At 44.2% G+C, this 21,661-nt stretch overlaps 1 protein-coding gene across 1 annotated transcript in view; it reads left to right on the forward strand.

Annotated features, from left to right (window-relative positions):
• The window catches only part of DNAH1 (dynein axonemal heavy chain 1), an 822,394-nt gene that overhangs the window by 764,788 nt on the left and 35,945 nt on the right, over nt 1–21,661 (forward strand). The window contains exons 39-42 of the mRNA XM_086939555.1: nt 1,650–1,769; nt 2,123–2,281; nt 4,356–4,463; nt 12,945–13,085. Of these exons, the coding sequence (XP_086795681.1) occupies nt 1,650–1,769; nt 2,123–2,281; nt 4,356–4,463; nt 12,945–13,085 (528 nt within the window). The remainder of the gene's footprint in view (nt 1–1,649; nt 1,770–2,122; nt 2,282–4,355; nt 4,464–12,944; nt 13,086–21,661) is intronic.

Consider the following 21,661-nt stretch of genomic DNA (forward strand, 5'->3'; position numbering starts at 1 on the left):
GATTGGATATTTGTTGTTTTGGCGCCAAAAAAATTATTAAAATGTCATCTATTTTTCTAAATTGGTATTGGAACGGTCCTGTGTTGTGATGTCACTTTGTTACTGTTCATGTGCTGCATAAATGCTTTATACTTTGCCTCTAAGTTAAGCCACACTGCTTTTGTGCCAAGCTACCAGAAGGTTAAGCACAGTTTAGTTTAGTGACTTTAGTGGTTCACCGCTGACGGGGATTTTGGTTGCTGCTTGAGCAGGGTTTCCAACCCACTCAACGAACAACTCAGTTTTTTACACTTACCTATATCACTCTCTCCCTGTGACCCTTTGCCCCAATACTGGAGTTCTTGGGACTTTAAATGCTCCGAGGCTGGTATCCTGGACAAAAGTGTGTATGTGGAGGCAATACATAATCATTTCTCCAGAAAAGGAGAATTAAAGTAATTGGTTTTACCTGCAAGTCAAGACACAATAAGGGGAATACAGTTGTAGCAGGACTTAGACTGATTGGTGGGAATGCCGATGAATAATCTGAGTTCTCTCTTACTGTATCTCACTTGTGTAGATGTCACTGAGAAGTAGTGGGTGTGGTGTAGATGTCACAGAGATGTAGTGGGTGTGGTTGATAAGAAGAACAGTGGTGAAAATAAAATAATCTACAGTTTTTGTACGGGCTTATCCAGTCTTAACTTGGATACTTCTGAAGTGAGTGTGCCTCAGGTGTCTGTGGGTTAATTAGTTAGGGTCTGGTCTGGCAGGGCACCTGTAATTAGAGAGATGGGCTCTACACAGTACCACAAGCAAAAGCTCCATACCTCATAAACACTTGGAACTGAACTACGGAAAATAACAAATTTCTCATTCACTAACCGTAGGTGCAGGGCAATGGTTAGTGCAAGCAATTTATCAGTCTATATACAGTTTACTGGGGCCATGGAGATACTCCTGCTCTAGAGCTCTCTAAAACCTAGTAGTCTTGGCATGAAGGCACATAGTGGGGCTATTGAAGAAGGAGATAGTGTCTTTGGATATTGAGAGATTAGAGGACTTAAATCATACGTGGGCGACTGCATTTCACCATCTCTAAGTGGGAACCTGAGACTCTGTAAATGTGTGTGACATGTGGGCCCCTACTAACCTTGCCTCCTATGCAGGGATGGTATAGAAATCAGGTCGGCACATTTTCCGCCATCTAACATAGGCCAGAGTAGAGGCTGCCTGCATAGCACTGTGATCCCTGACTTCTGGTGAACTGAATGAGCTGCTGTGTTTATGTTTATATGTTTATGTTTATATATGCTTATAAAGCGCTCGAATGCCGAGGCGTCTTGGCGCTGAGGTGTGTAGAGGGAAAGAGCTGGGAGGTGAGATCGTATGCAGCTGTGAACAGCCAGGTCTTTAAGCTCTTTCTGAAAAGCTGAAGGTTGGGTTGCGTCCTCAGAGGGAGCGGCATCTTGTTCCAAAGTTTGGATGCACAGTGTGTAATTGCTCTACCCCCCTATCTTGCCAGTCTTATCCTTACGGTATCAATAAGGCCCTGGTTGGCTGATCTGAGGGGACGATTGGGGATGTAGAGCGTAAAACAATGTTATTCTAGCATGTGACACTCCTAATTCTACTGTCTCTTAAGAACATGGTCTCTTCTTCTCTTGTAGGATTCAATCAACTTTGTTCGGCGATCAGTCAAGGAAGTCATAACTTCAACAGACAGTAATTTAGTTGTGAGCCTCCTCAAACTTCTGGACTGCTTTTTCCACCCATTTTCCCCTAAAGAGGTAACGTTTCAGCATATATTAGTTTTTTGAGAACACACTGTTTCAGGCCTCTCCCCAAAGTATTCCTTGGAGGTTTGGCTTTTTTTTCCTGCATTTAAAGGAAAGTGCAGACGATGAGATACTAGCCAGTCTGTAGCACTCAATGGATCTACAAGGTTCTCCCAGCAATACAATCAGAACTTCATTTGTTTCTTATTGGCTCTTCTGAAGGTGCATATAATCTTTATGCATTTCCTTTTTCCTTTATATACCTTGTAATCTACTTAGTCTCAACAAATTGTTTCTGTGAGCCATATGTGTAAAGCAAGCTTACTTTTACTGCTGAAACTTAGAATGTTTTTTGTATTTTGCAGGGAGACAAGAAGATTCCCTTGGAGAAACAGATGCGCATCCCAGAGCTCATTGAGTCCTGGTTCATATTCTCATTGATATGGAGTGTTGGTGCTACAGGCGACGCCCAAAGCAGGGTTGCATTTAGCACTTGGCTGCGAGAAAAGATGAGTACTGAGAAGGTGAGCTGGGAAAAAGGTAGATCATAGAAAGGGTAAGGTAGTTAGGACAATCAATGAGAAATAGGAGCGGACTTAAGAGGAGAGGAAGTCAAGCTCATGGATAGATTTCTGATTGGGCCAATGGATATGTAGATATGAAAATGTGTCATGTGTATCATAACCAATGATGTCCCTTATTGCAATAAATAACATTGATTTTGTGAAATTTGATATGTAGCATGTAAGAGAAGATGCCATGAGTACATATATGCTCATATTGGTTACTAACTCAATTGTTTAAAAATTATCAATATATGAATACAAAATAAATGTTTTTGGATGAATAAAAAAATTCAGCTGAATATATATGGGATTTAGTAACCCTACCATACATTATACGGTTCTTGCAAGTCGCAAAGGAGTTATGTAACTATATAGAGGAAAAAGGGCAAAGGCTGAGTTCCTTTATAATGTCATGGTACTTGCAGGTGACTTACCATATCCTTCTAATGTATGGCAGGGGGTACTGTTTTCCTTGTGATACATTGGCACACCATAAGCCATCCCGCAAACAATTTAAATCCTTGTTGTGCTACTCTTTCGTATGAAAGAGATAGGATGTTTGTGATCATGAAAAGTAGAGTTAGAATCTCTAGTGCAAAATTAAACACACCATAAAGCAGTCAGATATTTGTTGCAAAATTATAAGGGAATCTGCTTAATGTAAGTCGGATTTAAAACAAAACACGCTGTAGCTTAGAATGTGTCGAAAAATGCAAAGAGATTCTATATTTCCTATAATTACCTAATGCCTGGACATAATTAAACATGTTACCGTTAATATCTCCTTCCTACATGTCACTGTTCAGCCAGTAAAGCAGAACAGAAGAAGGAAAATCCATGTTTAGTTTTTGTTTTTTAAACTGCAGGCCTAATTATGCTCCATGACCTACCTTTTCCCTCGGCTGCTGACAGCAGACATTGTGACACCAGAACTGAACTGTAATGAGTTATTACAGTTGAGCTGCTACGCAATTTCTTTATTACTGGTGACTAGGGACCTCACAAGTTGCCTCAAATAAGGATATTATTGAAGGACTTTTTTTGCAGGGATTGCAGGCTCTTTTGTATTAAATGGACACTTTTTATAGCAAATTGAATTTTCTATTAATTAAATTGAGAATAAAGTAACATGTCTGAGTTGCACTGTCCTACTGGGCCTTGTGTATGTTGCAGGTATTGGGATTGTATGTATGCTCAGTCAGTTAGTGCCAGTTTCTACATGTCCAGTAGCAGATATTGCCAGATTGCACCCACTCAGCAAACAGCATTTTCTGTGTTGCCTTTAACATGTATTGATATTTTATGATGCTCACATATTCTCATATGATCAATGACATATCATCAATTTTTGTATCCGCATTAACAAATATTGCCATTTTCCACATACTAAATAACAATACTGCGAGTTTCAAAGGTGAAGAAACAGATTACACACATTGCCATTTCTGCATACCTAGTAAGGAGTATTGACTGTTCTTTTCCAGTCAAATGTTGCCTAATTTCACATGCCCAGCAACCATTATTACCATCCGACTTGCACACTTTTATGACCATCAGATTACCCATATGAACACTGAGTGTAGTTGTGAGGTAGATTGTAGCCCCTTTCAAAGTCACAGCAAGCAGGGTCTCTCACATTCTCATATTAATAGGAAAGAGGCAGCAAGAATGCTTCTCCCTCTCCATTCACCCACCCTGTATACACCGTTCTCTGATTCATGTTTCTAGCACCTGATCTACTGGACACAAGAGGTGGCCCTTACTTTGGGGTGCAGTCCTGTCATTTGGGCCCAATGAAGTCTCCAGAGTTAACATCTCACAGAAATGTCTTTGTTGATTGTGTCCGTACTCTCCGCAGATATCAGCAATCTTACTCTTGGCTACTGATGGTCACTTCTAAGTAAATTCTGATAATCCTTCTGTATTTGATACGTGTGAGTTGCTCTGCCTTGGTACAAGTGGAGGTGATCTGATACTGAAACAATAGGATCCCTCATTTACAATGCTAACAGCAGTACTCTTTCTCCTTCAGATCAAGCTCCTCTTCCCAGCTGAAGGACTGGTGTATGATTACATGTTGGATGATGCAGGAATTAGCAGCACAGCTGAAGAAGAAGAAGATGAGGAAAACGAAGTGGAGGTGATGAAGAGTACATTCTAGGGCACTAGCAGGATATCTACAACAGTCTAATGACAAATTTGTAAAGTTGTCGGCACGAGGGAGGACAGGATGTAACACGGCCATAAGACCTAGACTGGAAGCAATGCATCAAGAGTTGCTGTTTCACAGGTTCTTGAGTGAAAGTTAGTGAAAATGTTCAGAGTGCACGAAAGTGTGGATTTAGGTTACCAGATATTCATGTTAAAGTATTGAAGCTATTGGATGAAGAGGATGAGGATGGGAAATGGTGGATAAGAGATATTGAGGTTCTAGAAACAGAGATGTAAATATTTAGGGAAAATGAGTAGGAATGGCTGCCACTCCCAGGGATGGTGGCCTGCTGCGGTCAGCAGACCTCCATGTCTGGGTCTGCTTTGAAATAAAGCATGTTTTTTAAATGCAGCCCGTTTTCCTTAAAGAAAAACGGTATGCATTTAGAGAATAAAAATTACATTTTCTGATAGATACATCTGCCAGTGGAGTCCTCACCTTGTGAATATCCCCCTTGCGTCAGCAACATTCGGAAATTCTTTTGTAGCTTCGCGCTGACGTGGACGAAGTCATAGAGGCACGGCATCGCACGCGACTCCGCTGATGTCACCGACACTACAATAGGCCCACGCCGGCGTGATGACATCAGTTCCCTTTTTTCCGCGTCGTCGACGCTAACGGTTTCGGGGAATCTCAGTAGCTATTTAGTGACTTTGTTGCCTTTATCTTCGCTTTTCTGCTTCTTTGTTTCAACACGATGTCGACAAAGAAGACCGGCTTCAAGCCCTGCAGGGAGTGCAGGAAAATGATGTCCATCATGGACCCGCACGAGGACTTCATATGGTGTTTAAGCTCTGACCATGAGGTGGATGGATGTTCATCTTGTCGGAAGATGAACCCGAAGGCCCTGCGGGAAAGAGAGACCAAACTTCTGGTGGCTAAGCTGAAGAGTGACAAGGGAAGAAAATCTTCGAGATCTTGTTCGAGAAGGGCGAGGTCGAGGTTGAGATCGAAGTCAAGATCCAGATCTCGAGAGGAGTCGTCTTCGAAGTCCGCTTCAGACCATGCTTCGAAGTCGAGGAGGAGACATAAGAAGAAGACACATGAGTCCCGGCGTCATTCCTGTAAGGAGTCGGTCTCGAGGTCAAGGTCAATAAAGAAGGTACGTTCCAAGGTGGTCACGATGGATGTCTCGGATCAGGAAGGTGAGGCTTCGCCTTCGGAGTCGCAAGCACAGTCGCCGACTCAGGCTTGGAATCCATCTCCGGCGCCGTCCCCGGCCCGAGATGAGGAAGAAGTTCATGTGGATGAGGATTCTGCGCCTGTCGAAGAGCCGAATCTGAACCCTCCACAAGACCAGCCTGAGGGTCTTCAGCCGCCTTTCCCAGCCCCAGGCCAGGACCGATCAGCGTTTTTAAACGCAATGTATGGTGTCTTTTTAAGGGCGTGGTACCCCTCTGGCGCACCTTTGGGTCCCATGGGTCCTCTGGCATTCAATTTAGGAGTCCCTCACTCCTATGCTCTGGCTCCATTCATGCCGTTCATGCCGGCTCCGACGCCACTATGGCAATACCTGGCTCCGCCGAGGTCGTCGACGCCGATACCGGTATCGCCCGCTCCAGATCGACCTCGAGGGCAACCCACTGGACCATCGGATTCGATACCAACGTCGGTTCCGGCTCCGTCGGAGTCATTGGTGGATCCGGCTGCGAGGCGTGTTAAGGAGAGGTCCAGGAGGGGGGCACAGCGCCTTATGGAGGAGCGCAGATATATGGAATCACATCCTGATATGGAGGAAGGTGAACTAGAGGATGACTGTTTTGAGGATCTAGCTGATGCTAGTGGCCTGGATTTTTCTCCAGAGTGGGAGTTACCATCCGGTTCTGATGCGCCTTCAAAGGACGTCCAGCCTTATCATGTGGTGATGAGGAAGGCAGCAGATCTTTTGCAATTGACTTCACCCACAGTGGAGTTTAAGTCCAATCTTCTAACGGAAGTTTTACATTCACCCAGCTCTGTGGTGGAACCATTTGTTCCGTTTAATGAGGCCTTAACGGAGCCTATAATGGAGGCATGGAAAAAGCCTCTATCTTCACCAGTGGTTTCCAAGAGTGTGGCGAGAAGGTACAGGGTTGCGCCGGAAGACCCTTCTTATCTGACGTCTCATCCTTCTCCTGAGAGTCTGGTCATACAAGCAGCCTGTTCCAGAAAGACTATGAGTGCGTTTCCTCAGGTGCCTGGGGATAAGGATGCCAAAAAACAAGATCAGGTGGCTAAAAAGACCTTCTCCTCTGCGAGTATGGCGTGGAAGTCAACTAATGCCACTTGCCTTATGGGGAGGTATGTACATGCCCTTATGGATACAATGCGTTCTTTAGCTCCTAAGATTCCTGATGACAGCAGGAAGGATTTTGAGGAGGTGTTATCAGACGTACAGGCAGCGGCACGCCAAGTAATACAAAGTGGACTGGACACTGCAAACTCGGTGGCACGTATCATGGGCACTGCGGTTGCCACAAGGAGATCGGCTTGGCTGAAATCTTCGGACTTTTCAGCAGATGTTCAAACTGCTTTGCTGGATCTGCCGTTCGATGGATCTGGTCTCTTTGACAAAAAGGCTGATACAGCCTTAGAAATATTTAAAGACAGTAGGGCTACTGCCAAATCTTTAGGGCTTCAAATCAAAGGTTCTACAGCCAAGAGGTTCAGAAGGTTTGGACGCTCTTCCTTTTGCAACTATCGGCAAGGTCAGCAGCAGCAGCAGCAGCAGCAGCAGCAGCAGCAGCAGAATCCCTTGTACAGGTCTTATAGGGGAAAACAAAGGGCTCGGCCTCGAGGTCGTCAAGCCTCTTCCTCCTCTACCTCCTCCAACCCCCCAGCCACAGAAAAGCAGCCCTAGATCCGCCATTCAGGATCATGTGGGTCTGGTGGGGGGTCGGCTTACCTACTTTCTACGGGATTGGGAATCGGTTACATCAGATCTTTGGGTTCTCAATCTCGTAGAAAATGGGTATGCCCTTCCCTTTCGGGAATTCCCTCCCAATTACCCTCCTTGCCAAGGTTTTTGCACAGAGCAACATCTGTTACTTCTACAGGAGGAAGTGCTGACACTGTTAAGAAAGGGTGCGATAGAGGTGGTCCCAGAGCAGGAAAGGGGTCAGGGATGCTACTCCCAGTATTTTCTGATACCCAAAAAGGATGGCAGGCTTCGTCCAATCCTGGATCTCAGGATCTTGAATCTCTATCTGAAACAAGAGAAATTCAAGATGCTCACCCTTGCACAGGTTCTTCAAGCGCTGCTGGAAGAAGACTGGATGGTGTCGCTCGACTTGCAGGATGCGTATTTCCACATCCCAATTCTGAAGTCACACAGGAAGTATCTCAGTTTTACAGTGGGATCACAATACTATCAGTTTGTGGTCCTTCCTTTTGGAATTACTTCTGCGCCTCGAGTCTTCACCAAGGTGATGGCGGTGGTGGCAGCACATCTCAGAAGGTCGGGATTCCAGTATTCCCCTATTTGGACGACTGGCTGATCAAGGCAGAGTCGTCAGAGAAGGTGCTCCAGCATCTGCAGGAGACAACTCAGTTGTTGTACCGGTTGGGTTTTTCAATAAATGTGCCCATGTCTCACCAGGTGCCCTCCCAGCGCAACCTGTTCATAGGTGCTGTACTGGACACAACTGTATATCGTGCATTCCCTCCACCTCAAAGGATTTGCGACATACAGGAAATTATTCCTTTTTTCTACAATGGAGCGGTTGTTCCAGTCCTGAAGGTCCTTCGCCTGCTCGGTCTGATGGCTTCCTGTATTCTGTTGGTCAACCATGCACGCTGGCACATGAGGGCGCTCCAGTGGTGCCTCCGCAGGCAGTGGTATCAACACAACGGAGATCTCAGGGAGTCGGTGAGGATCTCCAGAGAAACTGCGGTGGATCTGTCTTGGTGGAGTGTGGAAGGCAATCTGTCTCAGGGAAAGCCTTTTCATCTACCTCCTCCTGTGGCCACAGTGATAATGGATGCATCCACTCTAGGGTGGGGTGCTCATCTGGGGGATCTGGAGGTCAAGGGTCTTTGGTCTCCAGAAGAAAGGTTGCTTCACATCAACCTTCTGGAATTGCGGGCGATACGTATGGCGCTCAAGGCCTTCCTCCCTTCCCTTCGCGGTCTGTCCGTGCAAGTCCTGACGAACAACACGACCGCGATGTGGTATATCAACAAGCAGGGAGGAGTGGGGTCGCAGTGTCTCTGCAGGGAGGCTCTGCGCCTCTGGTCCTGGGTTCAGGACCACCAGATTTGTCTGATGGCAAATCATCTGGCTGGAGTTCTGTGGCAACTGAAACACACGGTCCCTGAGGCGCTACTCAGAGGAAGGCAACGTCTTTGCTGTTCCTGAGACTTCTTGAGCACGGGGCAAGATCTACTTCAAGCCCTTGGAGATATTCAGAAGAAGAAGTTGTAGAATGTTCAGTCTGGTCCTTTCCCTGCACAAGACAGAAGCAGCCACTGCAGGCCAAAACAGCAAAGCACACAGCAAAGTGGTAGTCTCTCCTCACAGCTTCTCCAGCTCTTCTTCTTAGCAGGTTCCTTGATCCAAATGAGTTCTGGGGTCAGGGTCCCAATATTTATACCACATTTCCCTTTAAAGTTAGCATAAACAAAGTTCCTCTGGCATACATAAACCAGTTCTTCCTGGCTCAGGCCAGGTTCACTCAAGGAGGGGGAGACAGCTTTGTGAGAGGCAGCCACAGTCCATTCAGGGCAAGCGACAACTCCTCCCAATACTCTAAATGCAGCCAGGTCTAATCAGCCTGGCTATGAGTCACCACAAAGGTAGGACACACCTCAACCCCCCACCCCCACTTGTGTCTCTGTCTACTGTGAATGCACATCCCCAGTTCCTGTCACTCTGAACCCAGATGGCGAATGCACAAATGACAGAGGCACACATGATGGTTAAGCATGAAAATGCCCACTTTCTAAAAGTAGCACAACAAGATCCCTAGCTACCACTTTCTCTACTGTTATCTACTTGAACAGACGAGAACCAATACCTGATTTTATTTGTCCTGGTTATTTATTCAACCATCCTTTCATTTTAACTATCAAGCTACCTGCACTTGGGCCTACCCCCTTTAATTGATCACTTTGTAAAAGTGGCATTTTCAAACACAAAATATAAAAATTATCTGTACTAAAAGATGTATCTTTAAACTCTGAGTTCAGTAAGCCTAAACTTCAGTTCTCATCTTGTTCCAATGTAAAGTTTTGCTTGTAAGGTGTTACAAGGCAACTCCCATGTTAACCTATGAAATAGACAGCCGTGTAATAGTGAAAAACGAAATGCACAGTATTACTCTATCAGACATGTAACACACACCAGTACATGTCCTACCTTTCACACACACTGCACCCTGCCCACAGGGGTACCTAGGGATTAACTTAGAGGTGCCTTGCTTCTAAGGAAAGGGAAGGTTAGGGCTTGGCAAGAGGCTGTACTTGCTAGTTCGACATGGCAGTATCATGTGCATGCAGACATTGCAGTGGCAGGTCTGAGACACCTTTGAAAAGGTACTTGTGAGGGTGGCACAACCAGTGCTGCGAGCCCACTAGTAGCATTTGATTTACAGGCCCTGGGCACACACAGTGCACTGTACTAGAGACTTACTAGGAACTCAAATATCCCAATCATGTAAAACCAAACATAACAGAATGTACAGTAAGAGCACTTGCACTTTAGCACTGAATAGCAGTGAAAAAGTGTTCAGAGACACGAAACCAGCAAAAATGAAGTCCCTCATACCATCAAAAACAGGAGGTCAGAAGGCAAAAAGACAGGGGAAACACTCCAAAAGATGCCAGGTCTAACACTGACTGTGAGACTTTGATGGATGTTTGCGTAGATCTTCCTCTTAAAATACACTCGCAGTCACTATGAATCACATGTGACTTGCATTAGCACTGCTGTCATTTGATCATGATCACGCATAAGAAATATGAGTGGATTGCACTGTAGTAATTCAGGCGCACTGTACTTTTTTCACACACATTTTTGTGAATGTGAAAAAATGATTGCATGAGTCTATAAACTCAACATGAGTGTCTGGCCGCATAAAAACCTCTAGCTCTTTTTCTTTCAGACATTCCACATCGAGGGTAAATCATAAGTTACAAATTCACCTCTCTCCACACACACCTTAGGAAGTGTGCTTTTCATTGCACCTGTTCAGGGTCGCTCCCAGCCTTGACAGCATCGGTCCTAGGGGAAGATGACTTACACACATGAATTGGCTGAAACATGTAGACCATTCCTGGATGTGTGAGATCATTTTCTTGGTTACATCCACTACTCTTTTTATCCTGCCCCAAGAAATCATCATTAGATTTATCTTGATCAGGAAGAGTATCCTAGAGGTAGTGTTAATGTATCACATTCACAAAATTCACTTTGTCATTAAAATAATTCCGCTACCCACCACAGCTGGGAGACACTTGGCTTCCTAGGTGGGAACATGATGATGAAGCATGCCACCAACTAGGTTATTTGGTGAGGGTTCTTAAAAAAAAACTAATGTTGTTTTCCAGAGAGATTACTATATATACACTGGATTAATTATATGGTAGTTCGATTGTTTTTTTTTTGCTACATGCTTCACGTGCACAACATGTTCACCTTTCAAATATTTGACACCCATGCTTATGAAAAGAGACACAGAAAAAGGCTGAGATGGAAAGACAGGGCAATGTAGAATGACATCAAGACGTAACTAGAACACTATGTGCATAAATTATTTGCTAAATAGAAGAAATTGGAAAAAAAAGTGGAACAAGGTAAAAGATGGAAAGAAAAATAAAGGTGTACACAGTAAATACTAGGAAGAAAAAGTGAGAGACTAAGCAGAGACGTTTTAAGGCATGGGTAAAGTGGGCTCTGGCCCAAGGCCCCAGCCTTTTAGAGAGTTTTTCCCTCAAATACTTGAATGATTCTTAAATATATTGTTTTAAATACTGTTCCCCTTTATATTATTTTTAATGTGAGTGATGTGTGAGTCTATTATAGAAATTTTGTAGGGGAATTTTGTATTTATGTGTCATGCAACCCATAGAAAAAGTTCTTTTAGATCAAAACAGGACCTTATAGATGAGAAATGGGAGGGTGTCACAGAGAATACTTGCAGTCATATTAGTGGGTTGCTACTTTGTTACAATATTGTAAACCTGTCACTATCCCTGAATATTAGATGTAACAACTTTAGAATTTGGACGACGGAGCCTGTGCACTGTCAGGGACCTGCCAACGAGATCTTAAAAGAGCTGAAATGTAATCATAAATTCAAAGCTGTTCTGAACAGGAGCCCCCAAAATACATTCAACCCTGGTTCCCCAGAATCCGACACCAAAAAAGGCAAGGTGAGTTATAGAGGAGGGCAAGGTTCTGAAACCTTGGCCAAGCTTGAGCCAGGCTTGAGTCAGATGCCTGCCTCTGGCTGAGTTCAAGGTCCTCATGAGCCCTCGAGCCCAAACCAAGACAAGCGTTAATGTGTCTTTTGCCTGTCTCCCATGCTCTAACCATCTGGACCAATGATTAATGAAAAGAGCATTATGTTTGATGTAAAATAGGTGAGAGAATCTGATACCCATTTGGTGGCTGAATGGCACAATGTGAAATCAGAAAATCTAGGCATTTTCCCGGCTTCTCCGCTTGACCAAACTGTGTGACTTTAGACAAATGTTTCATTTCACTTGCTTCATTCTCTCCGCATTGCTTGGGAGGGCACTTTGAAATATGTGAGTTTAGGGTTTTTGCTAAACAACCTCCCCCCTTGTATATGATGTAAATAGACTATAATGTTGCACCATGTAAGAATCTAGGCTCCTCCCTCTAGACAAGGGGTCTCCAAACTTTTCTGTATTAAGAGCTATTTATACTCAAAGAAAATCATCCTGAGCTACTGAGAGACCCAGTGTTGTAATAGTGACCGCATCATACAAGATTACATAAGCGACCTCCTAATGTAACATTACCAGCAATGATCACCTCAGTATTTCAGACCTGGTTGTCAGTTGTAATGTCAAAAAGGCTTTGTCATTGTGGACTGCCTCTATGTAAATATTACATAACAGCCACAGCTGCAACACCTCTGGCAGGCACCAAGGACACCAATATGAGGTAAAATTAGCCCAACGCTGCAAGAATGAGCTCTCAAATGCTTTGAATATATTTTGGAAAGTCATTTTCCTCCAAACATCAGAATACGAGTTCAGGTAATACACATCTTTTCGTCTCATACACACACTTTTTTAATTTTGGAATACATACATCAATTCCTTTTAATTAGGATACTACACTACACACAGGAGATCTACTTACAAGTAGCTGGAGAGCTACTAGTAGCTCACAAGCTATTCATTGAAGAAGCCTGCTCTAAACCAACCTCAAAGCCTGTTCTTAATTGTTGTTTTTTTTAGGTCGGCTGGATGGATTGGATGGACTCGGCTCCACCATTCTCTTTGACTCCTGACACCAATTTCTCAGACATCATTGTCACCACACCAGACACCATACGTATGTCACGCCTTCTGGAAATGCTTCTGATCAACAAAAAACCTGTAAGTTCTTTCCTTATTTCTGTGCTTTACCAGTCTGTCTTTGCATGCTAATAGTTTTAAAATCCTCCTCTTCCTATGGTCTGTATAAAGGCCAAGTTATCATCAAGGACGTAAAATAATAGCCGGTTGCCTGAAAAGAATAAAACACATGAGAATTATGGAAAATTTATGAGTTCCTCCGGGTCATCCCATCGCGAACACAGGGATAAAAAAAAGAAGGGGTAAATGGAGCCGTCTGACTTTGTGAGAACTGTTACTCAGTCTGGAGACCTCCATTTCAAACAGGTAGTTATCCTTTGTGGCTTGTAGTCATTCAGGGCATTACGAGATCCTTTTCTTTGCTCCCAAAACTTATTTTTGTGTTGCCCAACCTGTTTTGAATTGCATCATTAGTGCTCACCCTTGGCTGTGCTTTTCACAATTACCTGTCCAGGGTGCTCTTTAGCCCTTCATGCTCATAAGTCAATTACATTTTTGAAGAAGCTTTCCTGAAATGTATTTATTTTCCAGAGCAGCTATTGATTTTTTGCTTTAGCTCCATTGCAGAAAAATGAATCAAACTTTTACAAGTACTCATGATGACCGACTTATTTATTTCGAGGATCGAAACACTATGAACACAGCAATTTAAAAAATATTGGCTTTGCTGTAATTTCTCAAATTCTTTTTTTGTTTCAAACAGTTACTTCTGTCCACCGATTCGGCCCCTTTTTGGGCTTCCGCTGGTGGGTCCTACTCGGCGCTGACTGCGACAGGCCCCTGACCCAATTCCTTCCCGGCACCAGGTTGTACCTCCACTCCTTTGTCTGAGCCCCAACAGTTCGGGTTCGGACACCTCTGTCATATCTGAAGCCGAGTTCATCTACATCTTGGCCAATGTCCTATCATGAAGTTACCAAGCCACAGTCTGTGATGTTTGAGTTGTCTCTAGTAGTACCTCAGCCCTGGTGACAATATTTGTGACCCTGAGGTTTTATTCAGACAAGATTTAGTCCTCATACAAGACTTACAGAATAGTCCACAGGATTGGGGTGATGAGGAGAAGGTGGACAATGTGGTGTCACCCTCACAATGCTGATGATGAACTTTATTTAGATCTCCAAAATACCAGTGGTCTTGACACTTCACCAAAAATGAAAGTGTACTCTCCATTAAGGCCTGCCTTGAGGATAGCTCTTTCTTTGCAGTTGGAATATGTAGAACATCTTAGGCTTTGGAACTGCAGTTGCCAACTGTAGAAACTGAGGCTATTCTTCTCACTGACATTTTGCCGTCTGGACATTCAACTTCAGAACTTTTGCTGCCGTTCAATGAGGCCATGATAGACACTCTGATTGCATCATGGTGATAGCCCTGTTTGGCGCTACAGGTTAGCTGCCTCATCACTAGGTACCATAGCCCTGCTACAAGTGATCAGGCTTTATTGGCTCACTACCTGACTCAGGAAAATACTGTTGTTCTGTCTTTTACCCAAAAGTCTTCCCTACTGCCCCACCTGATAGAGATAAAACATATTGACATGCTTGGCAGGAGGATGTTCTTCTCTGTCAGTTTGGCTTTGCGTTCGCTAACTCTGGTTTGCCTGTTAGGCAGATACACTCATGCCCTCTTGTATATGGTGATCGAGATCTTGTCTGCCCTCCCTAAATTCTGTCGGAACTCCTTCGAACAAACTGTCCATGCTAGACAGGATGAGGCAAATGTATTTGCTGATTGGGCTGACTACCACAGTCTCTTCAATTCATGATATGGGCACTGGTGTAGTAATTTATCGTCACACCGGTTACTTTGGGGACATGCATACATCATGGCTTTTGATGCTTTTAGGCTGTTTGGTGACAAGGTGGACTCACTGCTAGAGAGATTTAACATAGTTGTGCCACAGTACGATCCTTGGGTTTGCTGTATGGCCCACCAGTTTAATCAACAATACCAGAAGTCCAAGGTTTAATCCTTGGCCCTGGCTTATTGCTACCACCAGGAATTTCAACCCTTGCAACAGGCAGTCCGGTCCTTATGCTCCTCCATGGGCCATGGTGGCTGCAGAGAAAGGGGCACCATCAATAGGGCCAGTGTTCATCTTTCTCTTTACTGGCTACTGCCACTCCAAAGCTGCTCTGATTCCCTCATTCGGGAGTTATTCGTGCAAGTGGGGGCAGAGCACATTTTCTATGACCATCTGGCTACCTCAGACCAATTGGGCTTGCGGGTTGTCAGTCATGGTTACACCCTTCTGCGTCAGTGCCCAGCAGTGGAGACTCGGCGCCGATGAATACGAACGGAAGACTTATCAAGGTCTTCAAGAATCCTTACCCTAGTAAGATAAGGCTCATCTCCACGCAGCGAGTCGCACTACCCTACCAAGACATACTTCCACGACTGTCCTAATGTCTTACAACACTCAACGAGGGGCCTAATATCTCGAAGTCACATAGGTGGAACCCATATCTGGAATAGCTCGCTGTGATCACCACACCTAATAGGATTCTTAAATATCGACACTTCATACTTGTATCCGTTTGAATCATAGACCTTTCCGACGCCAGACCAGTATAGACTAACCAAGATAGCCTTGAAAAAGCCCTAGTGAGGGCGAAACATGTGTCGGCAGTGTAAAGCTGGGAAACTTTTAATATGTTTGACTAATAAAGAACTTGAAGCACAAGATTTGGTTTTGGATCCATACTTTGAAGCTCCTATTGAACCATCGGTTGATGTTGGTGTAATAACATTGGGAAAAAAAACTATTTCCCTACAGAAATGTTCTCTGGAAACTGACTTTGAAGAGGGTGCTTGTGCAATTTGGTTGTCTCTTGACACCCTTCTGCGTCTATTAACCCTGTACAGTTCCTCCTGTTTTCACTCAGACATTGGCAGAACATGCTCCTATCCTTGCCTAGAAGCTTGGTCATCACTGGACAAAGGAGCAACAGAGAAAGTCCTTGAGAAAGAGGGAGGCAAGAGGAGCTACTCATGTTACGTCTTGCTGCCTAAAAAGGAAGGTGGCGCTCAGACCAATTCTGGATTTTCCGTTCTTGAAAACCTTCCTTTGTAAGGACAAATTTGAGATGCTGTCTCTCGCCCAGATCCTCTCTTCCCTTGAACATGAAGATCGAATGGCGTCCTTAGACTTACAGAATACAAACTTTCATGTACCCATCCTGCAGTCCCACAGGTGGTTCCTCATTTTCTTGGTAGGGATGGAACTCTTTGAGTGCAATATCTGCACTTAGGCCACACCCAGCCGCCATGTTGTTGACAACTATGTTGTCACTGGTCACGGCCCATCTTTGCAGGATTGGGGGTGTATGTAATCCTGTACCTTGATGAGAGCATCCCAGTATGTTGCAGACCACCTGTTGACGGCCATCTTGCTCCGCTCTCTCTATCCTAGGGTTCGCTATCAATAAGCCAAAATCCAACCTTCAGCCAGTGGAGAGAATTCCCCTTATAGGGCCATTCAGGACCGGTTGGCGTTCAAAGCCTTTTGACACCCTGCAGTGATACCAGGACATTTAGGGTATGATCCTGATGTTTTGGGCTTGGTCCGGTGTTCCAGCCTGGAGGAATCTGACACTTCTTGGTCTCTTGGCCTCATGAAATCTGCTGATGTCTCATGCCCACTAGCACAAATGGGTTCTGCAGTGGGGTCTGTGCCTTTTAGGGGTTTATCAACGGGGGTACAACTTAGACACCTCCATTTGTCAGCTGAGGCAACTTAGGACATCTAGTGATGGATGAAGGATTACAACCTGACTTGCGAAAGGCCGTTCTCATTTCTCTATTCAGAGCTGACAGTGGTGACAAATGCTTCGACTCTGCTCTGGGAGAGGCACTTGGACGAGTTGGAAAGAAGATGCTTCTGGTCTCTGCTTTAACAGAGGCACCACTTCATTCATCTGGAACAGCATGCCATCCAGTTGGCTCTCACAGCTTTTCTGCCTTCCTTCATGACCAATCCTGTGCAAGTTCTCTAGGTAACTTGACTGCTGTATGGCACTGTAAAAAACAGGGCGGTGTGAAGTCATATGTGCTGTGCAAGGAGGTGCTGAGACTGTGGCACTGGTTGGACCATCAGGGTTTTCCCTGTATTTCAGTCATTTGGTGGGGTCCCTAAATGCCAGGGCAGATGAGCTCAGGAGAGGACATCTATCCAAATACGGGTAATGTCTGTATATGCAGGTGGTTCCAGTTGTATTTGCCCAGTGGGCCATGTCTTAAGTAGATCTTTGTGCCACTTCTGAGAACAATAATTGTTGAGTTTTTTGTTCTGTGAAGGTTTTACCTCTAGGTACCCTGGGAGATGTGTTTTACTTACTGTGGGACCCTGGTTTGCTTTATACGTTCCCATCTCTGCCATTGTTTCCTTGGGCTGTGAAGAAGGTAAGGCTGGACTGGCCTCAGCTTATCTTGATAGTCTTGGACACGACTTGGAGTGCCCAGTACTCTGACCTGCTTAGTCTGTGCATTTGTCTCCTGCTCAGTCAACTTGTTTGGAAGGGTTGACTCTCCCAACAACAAGGAAGGTGTCTACATCAGAGTATTCTCAACCGACACCTTTACACATGGAGACCAAGCAAAACCAGCTGAGCAGTTATGATAAATCAATCTATTATTGACATTTAGCAAAGTTTGTGTCCTGGTGCAAGGACCATCAGGTTGATATGCTCAAAGCTAAATTTTCTGATGTTCTGTTATTTGCCCTGTCTCTGGTCTAGCAAGAACTTGCTGTGAGCACTAAAGGTTATTATCCAACCTCTCTGCCTTTTTACATTTGTCGGTTCTGCTCTCTTTATTTATTTTTTTAATGCCACAGTGGGGTCCTAATCTGATTCTTATCTTCTTAATGTGCATGCTTTTCGAGCCAATTCACAGCCTTTCTTTCAGGTTCCTGATCATTAAAACTGTTTTTCTTTGTGATTAATTCATGTACTAAGTCACTGAACTGCAGGTCATGTCAGTTCAACCACCATATACCACCTTTCTTACAGACAAGCTGGTGCTTCGTGCCCAGGCATAATTTCTTCCAAAGGTGGTGTTGCTTATGTGGAGCAGTCCTTCTCACTCATTGCTTTTGTCTCTCTGCCACATCTCTCAAAGGTTGAGGACAGAATTCATTGATTGCACCCCAAGACAGCCCTTAGCTCTTATATTGATAAGCCTAAAGAGCACCAAGTGGAAAAATTTGCTTTTGTGGGGTTCTCTGGTGCTAAGAAGTGTAGGGCAGCCCTGAAACAAACCTTTTCCAGAGGTGTCGTTCTTTACGTAAGGATGAGCTGTACCTTGGTCACAAAAAGCATCCTTCGGGCTCAATCTACTAGCGCTAAGGCCGTCACTACCTCCTTAACCATGGATGTTCTCATGCTGGACATCTGCCAGGCCACTTCTGCAAAGATACAGAATCACCAAATTCTCCGGCGTTGATAAACATATCACAGGACACTAATGAAATCATCATCAGAATGAAAGTGTAGGCAAATGCTTAATATCAGTTGGGCCATGTTAAACCTAGGTGCACTATACTCAACTGGATTACCTAGCCCTATTCAAAATAAATGGATCCAGGTAAGAGACTACCTTTCTTGTGGAGATGTTTGAGTTATTTTGTACATGTTGAGAATGGGATGTACAGTATTTCCTTATGCGTTGGTACCAGACCTATAAGTAATCGATGGACTATCGGAATATTTTGTAATGAGCATTTCCTCCATTGAAAACTGTGCATCAGTTGCTCATGCTTGTTTTTGTGATGTTCTTCTGTATACTTGATAAACCTGTTTCTAATGGATAGTCCTAACCAGATGTTCCTCATCTTGTGAATACACTCATGCACCATAATGGATCCAGATAGCTTTTTCAGCAAATCCCTAAATGCCAGTAGCTGGCGCCTTGTGGCTTCACATCAACTCTATCCTGTGCTGTTAATGAAGGGTGGAGTTAAATAACTACCACCCAATGCATGCTGATATTTCTTTGGCTTCGAACATGGATCTGGAGCTTGCTCCTTCATATTTCTGTCACTTGACAGGATTATTTTCTTAAAATGTTTACAGTGTGCAAGGGATTATGTCCCCTTCAAAAAGCACAGGTTTTCAACCATGCAGGGAATGTCACAATCAGAAGTTCTGTGCCAGATCCCCACAAGGTATGGCTCTGTTTTTTGGGTTTGTCACTCAAATCCAAGTTGTGCGGGAACTACGCCAGGATGAAACTGAAGGTTATCCAGGACTGCAAGGCCAAGTTCTTTGTTGTTGAAAATCGTTGGAAGGTACGTAAGGACCGATCTTTCTTGAAGTCAAGAATGCAGACGCATATTCAAGGCCATTCTTGAGAGAGATCCTCTTTTCATTCAAAGTAATTAGGCGAGTCAAAATATAAAAAAAGAGCCAAAACCTTATTCCCTTTCACCCTGCTCCTCTACTCAGGAGCAGTCTTGTGGGTGTCAGGTTGCCTCTCGTTCTTGTCCCAGCCTCCTCCTGCAGAGGCAGTATCTCAACTCATCCCAATCCAGTCCTAATTTCTAGACCCATTGGCGATTCCGCGGTAAGATGATGCTTTCAAATTCCATTCAGTTGTTTTTTATATAGTGCATGGCTACACGAACGGGCCTCCCAGTGGTAGTTGCCACAACCTCACCGAGCTACAGTAATGAACCCATTAATAGAAATCCACACTGAAGAAGAGGGATGTTTTAAAGCTCTTCTGAAACATAGTTCTTGCTGACTTCTAAGGGAGGCTGGAAGGTGAGTTTCAAAGCATGGATACAAGGTAAACAAAGGACCGGCCTCCACCTCCACCTCTTGCTCTTTGATCTTGGGCACTGACAGGAGTTCCTGATTACTAGAATACAGAGATCTCCCTGGAACATATAGGGTGAGTAAATTCCAGATGATGAGTGGGCTTTTTCTGTGTCTGGCTAATGTGCAATGCATAGAGCTTTAAACTGAATTCTTCTTTGGACAGGCAGCCAGTGTAGGGCTGGGTTTGCTGATTAGTGCTTGGGAATTTTGAGAAGGATTCTTGCAGCAGCGCTCTGTCCCACTTGGAGCCTTTTTAGCACGCATTTAGGACTGCCTCAATAGATGGAATTACCGTAGTCGTCTAGATTTGAATTTATTAGACTACGTACCACTGTTCTTCTTGTGGATACCGATAACATCTGTAAAACGTTCCTGAGAGACCTCAGGATGCCAAAACCGGAACCATACAGTTTTTTGGCCAGTGTCTTCATCGTACGCTTGTCATCTATCCAGATGCCTAGACTTTTTACTGCTTTGGCTGGCTCTGGTAGCTCGCTTAGTCGTTCTGGCCAGGACAGTTCCCACCCCAATGATCTATTCTTCTACTTCTACTAGTTGAAGTGCATACAAATTAGAAAGTGTCGGGCCATTTCCATAATAGTGCCCGGCCATGTCCTTTCAAGAACGGGATTGGGGATCTGGCTGACAAGATCCAGTCACTCGAAGACAGCATACCACTCAGTCTCCCAACCATGCTGCCACTATTCCAGAGCCTTTTAGTTTGCCTTCGTGGCTCAAGGCCATCCTGTTGGAGACAGGATATGATCTTACCTTTAATGGTTGCAAATCTTCACATCTGACAAATGGGTGCCCTAGATTGTTTAGCAGACAAACACTCTGCCATTCCTTTTCACTCTGCATCACAGAATGGTATGAATAGTCATGGATTGTCCAACATAATAGGCATCACAACTTTGGGCAAGAATGATGCCCTAGTCCAAAGGACCAGTTTATCCAGGAAAAAGGTACTTATGGTGGCAGGTCAGATAGTGCCTGCAGCTAACTCAATCAATGGGAGGATGTTATCACTATGACCAAGACTGTTTTCAACGTCAAAAGCTACAGAGGACTGTTGTGCATTAGTTTGAATGGGTTGCACATCAGGTATGTGAGTACCAGGTTATGGTTGCAATGTGGCATTACACATAAATTAGGTGGGGGCATGCGGGCCAACCATTTAAAAAAAACGCATCACGAATAGCTACAAGTAACAATAGGACTGTCGCCTTACAAACCAATGGTATTGACCTTATAACCCTGCCTTCCCTCGGCTACTATGCAATCTTCATCTTGTTAACTGTTTACATGTCAACTTTGTCTCCACTGTGCTTCTTCTTCATAAGCTTAGCTATTTATTATTTTATCTTGTGCCAGTCTAATCAGCTGGCTTTGTTTGTACAGCGCTCTGATACCCTGCCGGGTCTTGTTCGCACTCTATAAAATGTTTAAAATAAATAAACAAGTGGTTTAAACAAAAATGGTTGATCTGGTTAAAAAAAGTCAACAAAGCCAAAAAAACGTTATAACAGTGGCCACAGAAAGTACTTGGCAACCCCTACAGGTAGCACAAAGAGCATAACGGCCAAAAGCCTGTATTGTAGGGGTTGTATTTATCAAGAACTACACCAAGTCACTTCTCCCAGCTTCCACCAAAGATGTTTTTCATGGATGTCTGCCTGGTTGCTAAGATGACATCTAGAGATGTTGAAGGCAATTGTAGGAAGGTGGCTACCTGACTATGGTTACCCCAGATTTTTTGCCTTGTGTTTAGCTGGT

This window comes from Lissotriton vulgaris, chromosome 9, assembly GCF_964263255.1.
Source record: "Lissotriton vulgaris chromosome 9, aLisVul1.2, whole genome shotgun sequence".
Lineage (NCBI taxonomy): Eukaryota > Metazoa > Chordata > Amphibia > Caudata > Salamandridae > Lissotriton > Lissotriton vulgaris.